At 32.9% G+C, this 17,313-nt stretch overlaps 1 protein-coding gene across 7 annotated transcripts in view; it reads right to left on the bottom strand.

Annotated features, from left to right (window-relative positions):
* The window catches only part of KIF21A (kinesin family member 21A), a 146,927-nt gene that overhangs the window by 7,814 nt on the left and 121,800 nt on the right, over nt 1–17,313 (bottom strand). For 2 of the 7 annotated variants that reach the window (XM_063115509.1, XM_063115511.1), the window contains 8 exons: nt 15,973–16,187; nt 13,239–13,346; nt 11,734–11,862; nt 9,520–9,558; nt 8,804–8,818; nt 5,402–5,538; nt 3,599–3,779; nt 1,869–2,033 (listed from right to left, as the gene is read on the bottom strand). In XM_063115509.1, the coding sequence (XP_062971579.1) occupies nt 1,869–2,033; nt 3,599–3,779; nt 5,402–5,538; nt 8,804–8,818; nt 9,520–9,558; nt 11,734–11,862; nt 13,239–13,346; nt 15,973–16,187 (989 nt within the window). The remainder of the gene's footprint in view (nt 1–1,868; nt 2,034–3,598; nt 3,780–5,401; nt 5,539–8,803; nt 8,819–9,519; nt 9,559–11,733; nt 11,863–13,238; nt 13,347–15,972; nt 16,188–17,313) is intronic. The other 5 variants (XM_063115510.1, XM_063115512.1, XM_063115513.1 and 2 more) reach the window with 3 other exon arrangements.

The raw sequence follows: 17,313 nt of genomic DNA, 5'->3' as shown, positions 1-17,313 counted from the left end.
TCTCTGAAACTCTGTTCAAATTATAGTTAAAAATAGCCAAACTAACATATTTTATGATCCAAGCAGGGTAAATTATTCCAAAGCTGACTAATGTCATTTAGGTAGTAAACAAAAAAGCAGCAAAAGTCTGAAAAAAAAACGGCTAATTCTAACTCGAATGTAAATCTGGGTAAATGTCTGAACACATCATAGACATATGACTTATGCTATTAGGTTCAATTTGAACTTTGAATAGATATCATACAAAATTAGTAACAATATAAAGTAATATTATGTTATTACACACATTCATACATTTCACACATACATATAAATGCACACATATCATATATACACACATATGCACATGCATATATGTATGCATACATCAGAAAATAGGTGGTCCATTTAATCAATTACTACGTTTTATCGATTATTATAAAGAGATGAAAATGACCAGGACAGATATCTGGCTGGTAGAAAAATGTGTGATGTCAATTGTCAGAGGGTGACAATGAACCTGTTTCACAGTCCTACTTCAAAGAAAGATGCTAGAGATGCCATTTGGCTTCTATGGTATTATATTTTCTTGGAAACTATTCTCTTAGCTACTTTATTAGGATTAATTTATATTTAATTATGTTGCTGAAATCAGCCAAGTTTCAAAGGATCTAACTTTCCAGCATAATAAAAAGTATAAGGATTTTTAAAAGCTGGCCTCTTTTCTGCTTTATGTCATGACTTTGTCTATCTTCCTCCAAGGTGCCCCTACTATGAGTCAAATTTAGTATCTTCAAGAATAAACCAGTTAAGTCTTCACCTTTTCTAATTTTCTTGAACAAGCACTGTTTTCAATTTTCTACATTTTATTTCCAACACAGTATTTAGGACTGTGGTTTCTCCCTCTTCTCTCTCATCTATTTATCTACAAATTATGTTTATTACACTTTCTCAGTCATGCTTTAAATGTCACAAATTATAACACTAGTTTATCTCAAAGTTTTTCAAATAGATATTTGCTTGATTTACCATGGATGAATCCCTTCTAGATGAGAGGCTGTATTTCCTGAATTGTAAACCTTATTAAAGTGTCCTGTAATATCCTGTTTAATGAGCTTTATCCTTCATTATAAGATGAGCCCTAAGAAGGTAGATACCATAATTGTCTTGTTTGTTCTTTATTTCCAGTACCTACTGCATTGTTGATGCAATGTCCACCTTAATTGGCATTTAATCAACATTCGTTAACTAATAAATGAATGCTCCCTTGCTGCCAAAATTTCAAGAACTAGAAAAGAAGCTAAAATAAATACTGAACTAAAGCATAAAAGTTCACACTTCATAGCAAACAAAAATCAAATGAAAGATGTAATGCCTTACATTTCAATTTATCACTTTTTTCTTTTTAACTATTTAATCTTCTTAATACTACATAGTTTACATATGCTTCATCTTATCTTCACAAAAACCCTGTGAGGATTAATGCCCAAAGTTATTAATTTTACAAGCTGACAAATTTGGAAATAAGATGTTTAAATGATGTCGCAAAAAATAATTTTTTCAAAGTTACTAGAGAAACTAGGATGAGAATCTTGGCCACTTCCTAAACAACACAAGTTGCAGACAAATACTAAGAGAGTGGACCATTTAAATTCTATTTTTCCTCCATATACTTTTTTTTCCCAGCAATGGAGATTAAAAGAAGAGAAAATTGTGAGTTTGCTACTGAGGACAGAAGAGACATTTAGGGGGTTTGTGGTGAATAGAAAAGCCAGTGATTTCACATTAACTTCTGAGGTTATAAAAATTATATTTCACGTGACTAAGATGTTATTAATGTTTGAAATTGCATTTCCCATATACAAGGTATGTTTTCTTAAAACTTCTACCTTTTAAGATCCCACATTCTGACAGCATTTCCAGAAGCTGCATAGAGGAAAGTGCCAGTTGGATTCAGTGCAATTTGATTGATCTGGTTCTCTCCAGAAGGAATAGCTACTGTCCGGCTGGTACTTGCAGAACAAGCATCTCCAAGAGTAACTTGACCTGAAGACCTTAAGAGATACAAAACAAAGCTAAAAAAAAGTCACATTTCCAGATAGGAGCTCAGCTTAGAATTCCTTCAATTCCTAGGAAACTGGCTATAGGCAACAACAAGAATTGTGTCCTTCTGTCACCATAATCACAATGTCTAGAACAGCATTGCACACAGAGTTGGCACATTTAAATTACTGTTTAGTGAAAGTGAATAAATGAATGAATAAAACACGATGACATGGTTTAAAACTCTTAATTTGTATGACTATTGTAACGCTAGAAATTTCAGGCCCTGAGTTAGGAATCATTAAAACATCATTCAGAAAAGATTAGGTGTCAAAGATAAAAACTCAACAAATGATGCAGTACCTCAAAAGTAATTCATTTTCCTACAATTTCCAGAAGCCCCCTGTGGGTCAGACTTACGAATATTCCTTTTGTGAATAAGAACCTCCTTTTTGGATTAAAGACACTGGGGCCCTTTTTAATTATTTGCAGCTTTTGTTTACTTGAACCTAATCACAGATGAAGGATCTACTATGTGCTAAAGACTTAAACATAGTTTATTTCTCTTTCCTCTGATAAATTCTAGATGGTAAATTTTTAAAAAAATTTTGAAACATTTTCTCAGCAACTTCTAAAATATTAAGCTATAATCAATCTTGTCAAATTTGACTTTAGTGATTCAACTGGATTGGTAATTTACTAACTTAAGATACAGTGTTCTTTTTTTTTTTTTTTTTTTTTTTTTTTGTCTTTTTGTGACTGGCCGCACCGCGCTCAGCCAGTGAGTGCACCGGCCATCCCTACAGTGTTCTTTTTCTACAAAATTTCCCTCAAGAGACTTGTATTCAGTATAAGAAATAATTAAATAGTTCTCACATTACAAATTAGCATTTAAGAGTTAATAATCTTTACTATCTCTACTCTAGAAACTAATAAAAATTAACTTTTCTTATGCTCCCTTCTCTCATTTAAATAATTATGGAGTTCACCTCAATTTTGATTATATAAAACAGTTCATCAATCTCATGGCAAAAAGAACCATTTTGTTTTACATTTTTAAAGATATACTAATAGACACAAAGAACACAACTTGTAACCTAAGTTATGAAATTTGTGCTAATGCCAAAGCAGTCTCAAACCTAAAAAAAACACTCAAAGCCTATATTAAGGGTTACAAGTACTTCTTTACTGCCTACAATGGTGATTTCAGCCATTTTCCAAGGAATGGTACCATTTGAAGCAAGTAATATAAATTATTTATTTCCATCAATTAGTAAATAGTATAAAAATGTAATACTTTGATATTTGAGAGGGAGAAAACTTGATATGTGTACTTAGTCACAGATCAAATATGGCTTATGCCTTTCTGTTTAGTACGGGTCTCATTTTTTTTTTTTTTGGTAAATAGTTTTTTTATCCCCCTTATTTTATCTGTGCTTTTATTATGAACATTTTAACATCCTCTGGGAAATGGACAGTTATAAAAAAATTAAAATGCACTCATAGCCTTATCTTTTCTTATATTTTGAAAAAAGAACTATTTGCCCCTTACGCTATTTGTCTTTGTATTACTTACGTCAGCGTTCGTATACACTTTGCCGAATCTCTGATATCCCACACCTTAATATAAGATGTTGACACAGTGAAGACCAAACTGGTATAATTACAGTATTTTACAGAAACAACATTGTTGGGATGACCTCCCAGTGACATTATCTCCTGCCCAGTCACTAGATTCCACACTTTACAAGTACGATCTAAAACAAACAAAAACAGAAAAAATACTGTTAATATGAACTACTTTAGGTTCTCAGAACAATAAAAATTAAACAATTTTTTTCTATGAGAGAAAAAATAGAAAAGAAACTAGCAATTACTCAGTTACACTGCAACAGGCATCCTAACTCTGTTCTTGACCCTCTGCAGCAGGTTCAAAGGCAGGGTAGGTGTAAAGGACCAGATGCAAGTCAGGGATGTCTGGTTGTGTGCACCACATGGTATTAAAAAATAATTATATGAAATTCTGAAATAGTCATATCAAAAGAGTCTCGCTTCAAGTTGTCCCTGAATTTAAAATGGCTATCTCAAATCAGCCTCTTCAAAACATTCTACTCCTTCCTCCTCACAACACTCTCCACACTTGTAAACACACACACCTTTCTTTTCCAAGGGTCACTGATTGATGGATTTTATTTTTATTTTTGACCCCAAAACATAATCACAAAACTATTCTGTTTTTCTGACATGTTGAATATCTAATTATCCTGCAGAGATCAATTTAATTTGAATCATTAGAAAAATGTGATATTTTCATAGAACAGATTTTTTTCAGTTGTGGGAACTGCTTGCCATTATTCTCAATTCCTAAGTTCTAGCTGGATTCTTATACTTCCCTCACAGACAATGAGCAATAAATACTTACTAACTAAATCAAATCTTGGAATATCCCTAAATGCTAAAAAGCTTTTACTAGATCCCCAAATTCTTGTGCATGCTTTCTTTTTACCTTTCTAGCCTTATTGCCCACCGCTTCTCTTACATATATTCTACTTTTCAACCCACTGGACTTAGTTTCCAACATACCTCACTTTTACCTCCATGTCTCTGCTTATATTGTTCCGTAATCTTGATTATCCATACTTACCTGTCAGTATCCAAACCATCGTATAAGGTTCATCCTAAATACCTCATTGTCAAAGCCTTCCTTGTTTCTCACAGCTGGGCAAAATCTTTCCCTTTTCTGAAGCCCCCAAACTCAGCCTATAACTCTTCAACAAATTTACAGTTGATTTCTAGTTGCTTTCAATTGTACCAAAGGGGTTAAGAGTGCAGGACATGAGTAGAACTAGGTTTCTAACCCTGGCTCTTCCACTTACTAGCTAAATTTGCCTGGGCAAATTATTTTATCTCTTAAATCCTGAGTTTCTTCATCTATAGATTGAAGATACAACGTGTATCTCATTGGGGTTGTTATGAGAATTAAAGGAGATATATTTGTGCAGTGCCTAGCATAGCCCCTGACATATACCAACTGCTCAAGACATGGTAGTTGCTACCTATCTTATTCTCTTTACCACATCTTAATGGCCTTTTATAAATTTGTATAGAACATGCCTTACACAGTCCAGGACCTTGCATGCAGCAGGCGCCCAAATACTAAAGGGATATGTTTTCTCTCACCATTGTATTCACAAAATACTAACAAGGATTTTACTTCTCAACCATGTAATGATTTTATACTTTATATAATTCAGAGTTTGTACCAGATTGTCACATTCTTGCTGGTCTTAAATAATGTGGCTTTTTATTTTTAGAGCCTGTTAAAAATGTAATTTTTAAAAAAATCTATTAAATATTCGCATTAAATAACTACTAGCACCTTTTGATCCAGTGAAGAGGAGATCATCAGTAGAATCCACACAGAGCACAGCTTTTGTATGCCCTTCAGCTATGTGAATACACTGAAGTGGAGAAGCTTTGATTCCCTTTGAAGCAGGAAATGGGTTGATAATGCCCCTGAGGTGGGGGGGAAAAAAAAAACAAAAACCCAAGACTTACTTCATTAGCTATATTATGAGACTGGTTTAAATTTTTCCCCTTACTTTAAGAAGTCTTTAAAGTAATTCGTAATAAAATCCAGACTGCTCCCTTCCCTCTTTTTTAAGCAAAAGGACAGAGACAAAGTGTGTAACAGTCATAGTAGTGATGGAGTGCATTGACTAATTAGGCATCTGCTACCAGCTGCAGTCTGCCGAGCAAAGCCTATGATCTATCTGGATTTTCTTATTAACAATTTCATCTCTCCAACGTTTAATGAAGCATTATTGGTGGCTGTTTGAGAGTACTGAATTCTGACAAATAAGGAATAAGTAGAAACTATGAATAACTGGAAGATGTGACTCTATATCATGTGGAGTGTAACTCTATATCAAAAAGGACATGCTGGAGAAAGCATAACACATACCACCTAAAACATTAAGAAAGCAGATTTCAAAGACAAATTGAAGAAAAGGTAAGAATAATTGCATGAACAAAAATTCTAAAGGAAGGTTGGTTTAAAAAACTGACAATCTCAGAAAAGATGTTTAAAAATGAGAATTTAAAAGAACAGTGAATATCTTTATGGAGCTTTCTCATAAATTTAATATTTCTAGATTTTCTACTTTATGCCACTGGGCTATGCACTATGGAAACATAAAGATTATCAAAACATTTTCCCTATCCTAAAGGAGTTTAAGGCAGTGCTTAAATTGAAATAACTGTGTCAGAAAGGCTAAACATGAGAATGAATTAAGAAACGATAAATATACCGGTCAAATACCTTTGCTCAGGGCAGGAAGAAAAATTATGTTAAAACACGTCCATTATGTAAGCCAGATGGCATAATATTAGGACAAATACAGGGATAAAGCAAAACTGTTTTGTAATAATCTTCAAGATGCAAGAGTCAAAAATAATTAAAAGAAATGTGAGCCCAAGATAAGTTAGAGCTGAAACAAATACATATTCAATGAGTTCAAATATGTCTGTTTTTTAAGTCATTATATCATAGGGTTTTGAAAGTATATGCCATTGTGGAGGCAAAATTATTGTCAGTACTCTAAGAAATCACAAAAGGGGGACAAAACGTGTAGACCTGATTTTCCAAAAAGCAGGAAAAAAAAAAAAGTGAAATTCAAAAATTATAGATGGGTAAAACTTATTAAGTCTCACAGATGAAAATATTAAACAAATCATTAGAAACACTTAAAACTAAATAGTCATCAATAAGAGATAACAATCTCATGGGGGAAGTTCTTTGTAGGGTTAATAGGCAAAAAATTAGGGGAATGTCATATTCACAACATATGGTGACTCCAACAAAGCCCATACAATAAGCCTTTCAAATGATATCCTTAAGTATGGAACTGTTGTGGTAAAGTAGTTCCATAGATGGTTAAAGAATCACACCTAAAGAGTCAATGTCATTGTCAATCTGGGAGATCTGTGGTATCTTTCCCTAGCCCTAAAGACAGAGATGGCTTCCTTATTAAATTGATATATTAAAGGGCTGAATACTATATTGTAGTGCCTAAAAAAAAATTACTGAAATAAAATTCATTTATTTTATGTACCTACTTAGCACTAAAATAATCATTGGATAAAATTTTAAAATAAAATTTAAGTCAAAGATAGAACAGAATGCTATAAGTGAGAAAGAAGCTCGATAGTAGCCTAAGTGTAAATAATTAAAGGGCTTTGTCTATTGAATCCAGAATGAATGGATTAACAATTTATGGTTCTTCTACCAACACTATCAATGATTTGATCAATAGTATTTCAGGAGAAAGAAAGTAATAGACCTACTGTATTTGCCTAGGCCTCAGTTGGAATGGGGTTTAGTTCTAGATGCCACATTTTAAGAACATTAAAAAATTGGTGGCTTTCCAAAACAGTAGAAGCAGAATGAAGGATCTACAGACTATATTATGTAAAGAACAGATGATGAAACTAGAACTATTGAGCTGATAAAAGAACATTCATTGGAGAAAGAATACAATAGCATAGTTAGAAGACTGATATTTAAAGGGCTATCACATATACACAAAAAGAGTTACTATATTAATTCTGGAATAGCTCAAGCGTGCTGATAAAAGACTAATAAATGGAAATTTTAAGGAGGTAAATTTAGGCTCGGGGGGAAAAAACTTTATTTTTAGGGCTAGTTATAAAGATTTCAAAAGTGGAAGGAGGTTCGTCATCACTAGAAATGATACCAGGAATGGTTATCCCTGGAAAAATAATTATGAAGTCTGATGCTATTATGTATACACACATGTCAATTTGAGTTTCTTGAAATTATTGCTCAGTAACTTGTTTGTAATCTAATAACCAATATGAATCTGCCATTTTGAAATCCTGTTGATGTAAGGTTCTTAGCTATGAACTAAAGCCATCAAATTTACAAACACTGCTTCAGATATTGAAAAGTATGATTTTAACAAACAGTAAATTGCTACTGTTACTTCTCAAACAGAAAATATATATGTATGTATATTCCAAAAAGCTGATTATAAAGGAAAAAATTCATGTTAACATCATAAGAGCTGCTTTTGAAGTGCATTTAATGACACAAATCATCCTAAGAAAAAAAACTAAACAGTACCTTTAGTTATGTAATACTATGTTCCCAAAAGATTTCCTTCCTTCAGATTATCAGTTTTATCCTGAGAATCTATTAAATATTCTCCTGATGATATAACATCCAACACAATTCTGTCGTGTCAAAGGTTATATAACACTATGAAGTACTCAGTAAGTATTTGCCTCCAGTGACTTATGTATGGCACAGTTATTTCCTGGAGAGCAGGATGCCTCCTTTTCATTCTCATGTATTTTAGTATCACTGATTATTCTGTCTTCTGAAGAAAAATAATCTCAATATTAAATAGAGCATTTTATTAATTAGATACTTATAAATGTTTTCAAATACTTGGAATATTAGGGTTTATATTTTATATAAATTACCCCACACTAAAAATAATAGAAAAAATATAAAACTTGTAAACATACATCCATGGTTTTTCTTTTTCTATTAGAATTAATCTATTCACATTCTAAAACATAAAAATCAACTTTAAAATAGTTTCAAGTTAAGGTTAAATATTGCAAATTTGTACAGCAGACCTGCTCTGAAAGGGGAAAAAACAAACAAACACACACTTGTTTTTGTTCCATGCAAACCAGGAAAGTTTTGTAATATTGTGAATGAGATTAATTTTCTCTCCCTCCCCTTGCCTACCTTCTGGAGGATCTGCTGATGAACAGCAAAATAGCCACAAAACAGGGAAGTAAGGGTAGACGGAGGAGACAAAATGGTAAGTGGGGAAAGGGAATGAGAGAGAGAAAAAGTGAGAGAGAGAGAGAGAGAGAGAAATTAAAGATCCAAAAAAAAATCCATAACATGAAAAAATGAACATTGTTATTTTAAAAACAGCATCTATCCATAAAAAATTTTCTTAAAAAAAAATAAAGCAGCTCCTTTACTTTCTGTTTCTTTTTCTTTCTATATTTTTGGTTCCACAGTATCCCTTTTTTCCCCTAACATACCATTTTTATCACACAACCTTTCTATTTAAAATTGTAAGCCAACAAGAAAAAATGCCTTATCCACCTCCCACACTTTGAGGCATTGGAAATGTTTAGTTATTAAAGAGCAAAGCCTCTTGACATCAATATTCATAGAGCTTAATTTCTTTAAATAAAACATTTAAATTATGGACAAAAACCAAATATCACAATTTTTTAAGCTATCATACAAAAAGTTTGCCAGTACTTTATTTAAAAGGTATAATCACAAAAATATATTAAAATTAATGTTTTTAAAACATAATTTAATATTAGTGCATTATGGTTCACGAGTGAAGCATGCAGTAAAAATGAGACTCACTTAGAATTTCTAGGAAGATATTTTAGAACATCAGTGAAATGCCAGAATGTAGGAAAGATAGAAAGTACCTGTGTACCTCCGACAGAGAGGAGTCACTTTCATCAGACCTACAGTGAAAGAGTTAGAATTATGAGAAAGAATACAGATGTCAACAGGTAAAGACAGCGACTTTGGACTGAAAATCAACAGCATGAATAACAGAAATAGAGCACACATTTCCTTTATAGTGCCCTGCTTTTCTATCTATACTGCATACCAGCAAGTCTAAGGTATAGCTAAGTCAGGCAAAAAGTTTGATTCTTATGTTTTCTATCAAGACTTTGGAGAAAAAATTATCTATTACTGATCCACAGAACCTATCCTCACTTCTAAAATTTAGGTCCTGGAGAAGAACAATACCAACTACATGAAAAACATTATTTCAAAGTTCTTTCTATTTAATTTGACTAGTACTAGAAAAAGTTTCCCATTTCAATAACAATTAATGAATTTTATTCATCTTGGTAATTATTACTTTAGATAGAGACTCTAAGTTGGAAGTTGCACAAATACATTATATGTTTGCATGTAAAGAAAATCAGTCAAAATTTAATAACCCTTGGTCCTGGCTTATCTCAAAAACATTGAGTAGTTCTAACTAGGGAGCTGAGCCTCTAAGTAATGATTGGGGGACTTTAGTGGGATTTTAAAATTAGACAAGCCATTCTTATTAGCCCTGCCCTAAGCCTCCAAGACTGGTAGTAAGTCTAGTTATTTTTGAAATCTATTTAGCTTGTATAACAGACTTGGGAAGAATGAGAATAGAGTGAGTGCTGGCATGGACTATGACCAGAACAATGTATGGGATCCATAACTCACAAGTCAAATACAGTGGTCTCAAAAAGGAGCCCCCCAAAAAGTGATGTAAAAGGTAGGCAAGTTTTTAAAAGTATACAGTAGTCAGTTTTAGCTTATAGAGAAGACAGAGTCAAATTATTGGTAGCTCATAAAATATTTCAGTTAAAATTATGGAACTATGATTAGATCATCAAAATTATCAAAAGACAGAAAATTTTATGACTCTGAATACAAGGTAGACAAAATTTAGCAATTCTTCATATAACTATTGGAAATGGACTTCCCAAAGACAGTCCTTGTGCTTTACTTTTCTCAATTAATGAAAAAGATGGGCCGAGCCCGTGGAGCACTCGGTAGAGTGCTGCGCTGGGAGAGCATGACCGAGTGCACTCACTGGCTGAGGGCTGGTCACGAAAAAAAAAAAAAAAAAAAAAATTAATGAAAAAGATGATTTAACAATGTTAAAGATCTAGATCAATTTAAATAGCGTGTCACCTGCTGGTTAAACTATATCAAAATCTGATCAAGAATTTTATCCGTAAATTAAGTGAATTAAAAATTCTTTCAAAATGATAGTGTTTCTCTAAGTTTATAGAGCCATTTAGCACAATATAAACATGCCAAGCAGATCTTAAATGGCATCCTATAAATTTCAGAGACCATTGATATACGCAGGGAGATAAGAGCATAACAAACAAACAATAGAGGTGAGGGAGGGTAGATATCATGAACATACATCCACAATGTTAACATTCAAAATCCAAGCAAAGTCAGAATTAATAAATACCTTATGACAGTATTGTTAGTATTGAATTCTTGCAAAAGAGATTCTGGCTCAATGTGGGGATACTTTTTCACTTCAAATTTAATGAAAATTATATTTTCTACATCCCTCCAACCTCTCCTACCCCCAACTCACTCCCAGTCCTACCCCCTCCATCCACAAAGGTGCTCTTTTATCCCAAGAAAATAATCACTGAAGTTTTGTGGTGCATTTGTCAAGAACAGCCAAATGATATAGGAACAAGGGTGTTTGTAAGCTGTTATATCCACCAAAGGTAAAACAAGTTGCCTCTTTTCAACTCAGGCTATCTGGATTAGAGGCTTTTGTGGGCTCATAGAAGCTGAAGAATCCCAAGAAATTTAAACTACAAGTGGTCTCAAAGATTTTTCAATTCTAATTTACTCGTGAAAGAAAAGGCAAGACAAATGCTGAAAGTAGAGCAATGCGATTCTACAACAGGGAATGATGTTCAGCAGGAAAATAATTTTCTCTACTTTTGGCTATGTCTCCTTTCCCATTAGAAAAATATACAAAATATGGCAAGAGTTCACAAGTCAGGCTCCATCTCCCACACGGAGATGGCTAAATGTTTTCCAAAGACTGTACTGAAAGGTTCAGAATATTGTGTGAACATTTGGGGCTCTTTTCCATAATGACTTACTTATCCTGCTGAACTGATGTGTTTCCCTGAGAAACAGTAAGACGATTAAAAACATTCAGTTCATTACGGGGCCGGCTTGGTGGGGAAGAAGGAGGTGAAAGACTAGCCTCTGAGGTTCCAGAATCTGAGCTACAAGAAAAAAAGAACATTAAATAGGTGGCTTTAATTGGTTATGATTTGTTGGAAAGGTATAAGAAACATGCTTCAAAAAATTTTTAAAAAGCTTTCCTTTCTCCTTCTCTTCCTTTTTTGTAAAATAAAATACACCCTGACCAATTTAATTAAAAATTTTTTTACAATGAATTTTGTTACATTGGCCACAAGATGGCACTAAAGAAAAGGTTCTGCCTGCAAAAATCTGAAGTCAGTATAGAGCAAGCTAAATTTAAAATTATACAATTTTAAAATTGAGACCAAGTTGCTCATTTTACAAATAAGGAAATAGAGCCAGAGAGCTGAAGTGTGATTTGCCTATTCAGTTGATTCAATCATTTATTTTTAAGTTACTTATTTGCTCCACCCCCCATTTCCCAATTATTCTTGAGATATTCAATTCAGTAGAATCAGGCAAATTACACCTTTAAATATAGGAAGCAAGGACAATTAGAAGGATAACTTCTATGACATTCAAGTCAGCTAAGCCAGTGGTCAAAGTAGAGTGTGCATCTTGTCACAGGGGAGGGAGATGGCATAAGATTGTCCACTCTAGGTATATTAAAAATATGAACACAATTTTGTATTTCTTTATATGTTAAAGAAATTTTTTAAATTTGCTTAATGAATATTTAAATGTAGGTTGTAGATGCTCTCCCTCGAGGACCTGTCCAAGTCTACCTATCATATGCAGCTCATTAGGTAACCCAAGAAAGGAGCGGTAGGATAACAGTGGCTCTATTCCATTCAACTCTGCATGCTATGGTGTTGCAGTTTACAAACACCCAGATAAATGGATCATCCTGTTTATTATGTGCTTCTAAATAAACTAACCTCACAAAACACACAAAAGAAACAATTGAGGATAATTAGTAACAATTTAAGCATAAGAGAACAGTAAGAAAATGGCACAACTAACAAACCCTGTGATTAATTAATACTAGCTTTTTGTCAGCCACTGTAAAGAGGTAAAGTAAATGTCAGTTTTACCAGATTATAGTCAAGATTATTAATTTCATATTTTTCTAGGGGACTACTTGAAATATAGATTTAGTAAGACTCATGTTAAGTGTATTAACTCTTACAATGATCTACACAAGTAATTGAAAAATAAGTGGACGTAATCATAGACAAGTGCTCAAATATTTTCACAGGTATGTGTGTGTGACCAAGAAAGTTCTAGTAGACCACTTAGCCAAGTTAACAGCTGACTTGCTTATCTTGATTAGTCAAATCAGCCATAACCACAGAACCAACCTATATCTTAAAAATAATTTCACTATTGTCCTTTAGCATCTAAGTGCAGCACATCTTTTATAAAGTCTAGCAGATAAAAAGCATTAGTAACTTACTGTTTTTGTTCCTTGGCTTTTGATTTTTCTGCTTTCTCATATGTCTTTCTCCTTGTTGCAGGGGAAGGCTCTGGTATTTTTTTTTCAGATACGGATGACTGCCTGGAACTAAAATAGAAAAAGATTTCTTCAATCATCTAATTTTAAGTATAAACATATAACTTTGGTAGATATTCAATCTGAGATTTTTAATAGATTAATAACTGGAACTTGAGAAAGATTATGACCTGGAAAAAAAAAATATAAGTAAGATAGGAAATATTACGTGCATTATTTTTAGTTGATAGAAGCTTGACAACTATAAATTTTTTAATTGACAATCTTATTAAATATCTGCTGATATCTTAGAATGTAAACAGCAATGCTATATTGCCAAATAGCCATACTAAAAATTTTATTTTGAGTACAAATGTTTAAGTTTCATTAAAAATTTTGTTGCAGTTGAAGAAAAGTTATTTTTATAGTTTTGCAGAACAAAAATATGAGAAATAATAGGATTTAATGAATTAATATTTAGACAGTCACAAAATAGTACTACATAATCACAAAAAAATCACAATTATTTTACTTAACTAATATTTAGTTATTAATTAGTAGCTATGTATATTTTAGTAATAAAAATATTCCTGCCTTATAAATTTTAAATGTCAAATGGTTGCTATGTAATTAAATATTCAAGTCTGTCATTTTTGTGTATGATGATAATGAAATTTAACTAAAAAATGTATCTTGACTATTCTTGGCTAATTATATTAATAAGAAAAACAAACAAACAAATGAAAAACCACTAAGGAGGAGCTAGCCTGCTAGTTCAATTGGATAGAGTGCCGTGTTGTGAAACCAAGGTCAAGGGTTTGGATCCCCGAACCGGCCAGCCACCAAAAAAAAGAAAGAAAGAAAAACTAAGGAATTAGAAAGCAAGACCCCAGAATGGGTTTACATGATTCCTATTTCAAAGATAATAAAACTTCATGTGCCTCAGTTTTCTAATAAGAGGAAATCACATTTTAGAAATTCAGCATCATTTAAATCATAAGGGTCACTTGAATAAATTATTTGACTTCGTGAAATAAATGTTGTGCAGTAATGGCTTATAAGAGTTACTGCACCAAATGTGTGACCAACTCTTAAATTTGTAAAGAATTACATATTTGTGAGTACAAGCATCTGAATTTATGAAAACTTAAAAATAAATCACATAAAGAGACAGAGTCCAAAAGATATTTTCTACAACCTGTCATAAAGGATAAATTTTTAAAATGAAAAAAGACAAAAAGAAGATATTACCTGATTCTGGATTCCAGGCCATAGATTTAGTCTTGAAGTTCCAAAAGTCTTTACTCATCTCACAGACTAAATCCCGAACACATGCAAATCCCTAAAATCTATCCTCAGTTCTATGTCACTACCTTCACCAAAAGCATTTCTTCTACTCTCATCTTATAACAAAAGTACTGAAGCCATAAGCTATACTGGTTAGCAATCTCCAACAGCAAATCCAATAGTTTATTAAATAGGCCACCTCAAGCACATGCAAGAAAGTTCTGTCATCACTAAAATTAATTTTAGAACTGAAGGTAGTAGGTGAGATCATTGAATAGAATATAATGAAAATTTCTTCATAAAATGTAGAATATTAGGGGTAATAGATATTCAAGGGTGGAAAGTTTGTTATTTTGCATTATTTGCAGAGTCATATAGTGTGTGCTGTTTTTTTGAGCAATATTACTCAATGCAGAGATTTAGTCATTCCAGAAATCATTTGCTCGATCATATGTCAGAGTTAGTTTGAAAAATGTCATTAAAAATCTTAACCAGTGAATGACTGATCTAATTTTAATATAACTATCAAAACACACACGTGCACACACACATGGTACATACAACATACACACTGGTTGTATAGGGAAATCTTTCTCTTTCCTTGATACTATAATAAAAAAATTCCAAATAAGATTTATTTTTAATAGAAGGTTTTTTGTTCAGATTATCATGGAGGGAGAGAGAATATTCCCTCCTTAAAATCCTTAATAATACCAATAAAAATACTTTTAGCACACACTCATTCCAGACATGAAATGTGTTTCAAGGTAAAAAATTAGGAAAGCTCAAAATGTATTAAGTTTGTAATCGGTATTTCTTTTTTTTTTATTTTATCATTATGCTATGTAAACATTTTTTGTGGCCTTTTACCAATTTCTCCCTAACCCTCATCCTTTCCCACCTTTGGTGGCCTTTGTTCTGTTCTTTCCTTTTGAACGTTCAAAGAATTATTGTAATTGTTGTATCTTTCTTTCTTTAAAAGGGTCGGCAAAGATTTGCTATGCTGACCAGGCTCCTGGAACTAGGATATAGATAATCCAAAGCAAAATTAAGAGTCTTTAAAGCTTCTGTTTATATATAACGGTTTCATAGGTATAACTAATCTAATTTAGGTATTTCTAAATAAGTTTTGTCTGTAATTCATAACAGCCTTTATAAAAATTATAACCCTTACGAATGATCCTAAAACTTGGAGACAAGACAAAGCAATTTAATAAAGAACATCTCATCTTAAATAATTTTGACTATCCAAAAAATTAGGGGAGACAACACCTAACAGAAATTACTCTGAAAACCAGAGATCTTATTTACATAAATTTTTAAAAATAGAAATAAGAAATTAGTAACATGCATATTAAAGAAAAAAAAAAAGCCAAAAGAAAAGAAGTTAGTGTAGATGGGCCAGACTTACATGCTGCCTATCTTAGAAGGTAAGCCAGATGGGGGAGAGAGCTCTTTTTCCCTAGCAGAAGTACCACTTGTCTCTGTATTCATTCCAATCTCTTGCCCTTCTGCAACAGGTGTAAGAGGGCCAGGCAAGGAGGCATCTCCTGTACTAGTATCTGAAGCTAGTTCACTGCTATCTGCATACAGCAACTCCATTTGAGTGGTGGTTCTCCTTCGTGCCTAGTCAGAGAATGGAAGGAAAAGCAATCAGGAGCAAACTTTTGCATAAAAGATGATTAGGGAATAGAGATTTATATTAGTTTGAAATAAGTAAAAACATTTAGTGTGCCTTTTCCTAGCAGGCGTGTCAAACATAGCATTGTAAGATAGTGACAAGCCAGAGCTAAAGCCAGATAAGACCTTTAGAGGCCATAAAAATAACCAACATTTATATTGTACCCCATCTGTTCTAAACACTTTATTACATTAGCATATAGATAGGTAATATTATTATCCCAATCCATGAATGAGTAAACTGAGGCACAGAGAAGCTAAGTAACTTTCCCAAGGTCATATAGGTAGCAAGTGGCAAAGCCAGATTGAAAGCCAGGCAATCTGCCCCCAACATGACTGTGCTATCCTGCCACTCATGGGCCAGCTCCCTCAATGTATAATTTAGAAAAAAAAAAAAAAAGAAAGAAATTAAACCAAAAGAAAATTTCAGGGAAAGTCAACTAATTTCTGATTTATCCCATGCTTAAATACTTTCTTTAATATAAGTCTTTAAATTTTTTTTCCAACTCTTATGACCCTGCTCCCGATAGCTTAAATATGTGTTTAATCTGCCGGCTAGATCATTCAATACCAGCCAACACCAGCTTTTGGCAGCATGGTGAGATAGGTAAAGGTTATTTTCCTAGAATTAAAATGCACTATAAGCATTTCTTTCTTTACTCTTGAAAACCAAATGATTACCCTGTTATTGCTCAGAGTTGGTTGTTGATATCCTAAGGTATTAACAGATAATCAAGGATTATAAGCCTCTAGAGGGCAGGCACCCTGTTTTATTCAACTTTATATCCCCTGCACTTAACATAGTGCTGGTACATATTTATTTAAAATATATAAACAACTTCATTTTTTCAATGAGTACAAAAGAAATGATAGGAGATTCTTGCAGGCATCTTTGTAGTTTAAAAGAAGTAGCCAGCAGCACTTCAGAAAATGTTTAGAAAGAGAAAGCCCTGCAGCCATTTTTTACACTGTCAATTCTCATCACTGCCAGGGCCTAGGGCAGAGAAGAATTTTTCCTTGGCAATTCCAAACCAGAGTGATTTATCCAGGAGATGACCTTTAGGACACCACT

This window comes from Cynocephalus volans, chromosome 12 (assembly GCF_027409185.1).
Source record: "Cynocephalus volans isolate mCynVol1 chromosome 12, mCynVol1.pri, whole genome shotgun sequence".
NCBI classification, from domain to species: Eukaryota; Metazoa; Chordata; class Mammalia; order Dermoptera; family Cynocephalidae; genus Cynocephalus; species Cynocephalus volans.
Note: the sequence above shows the minus strand (reverse complement) of the source record. Positions and strands in the feature narration are given on the sequence as shown.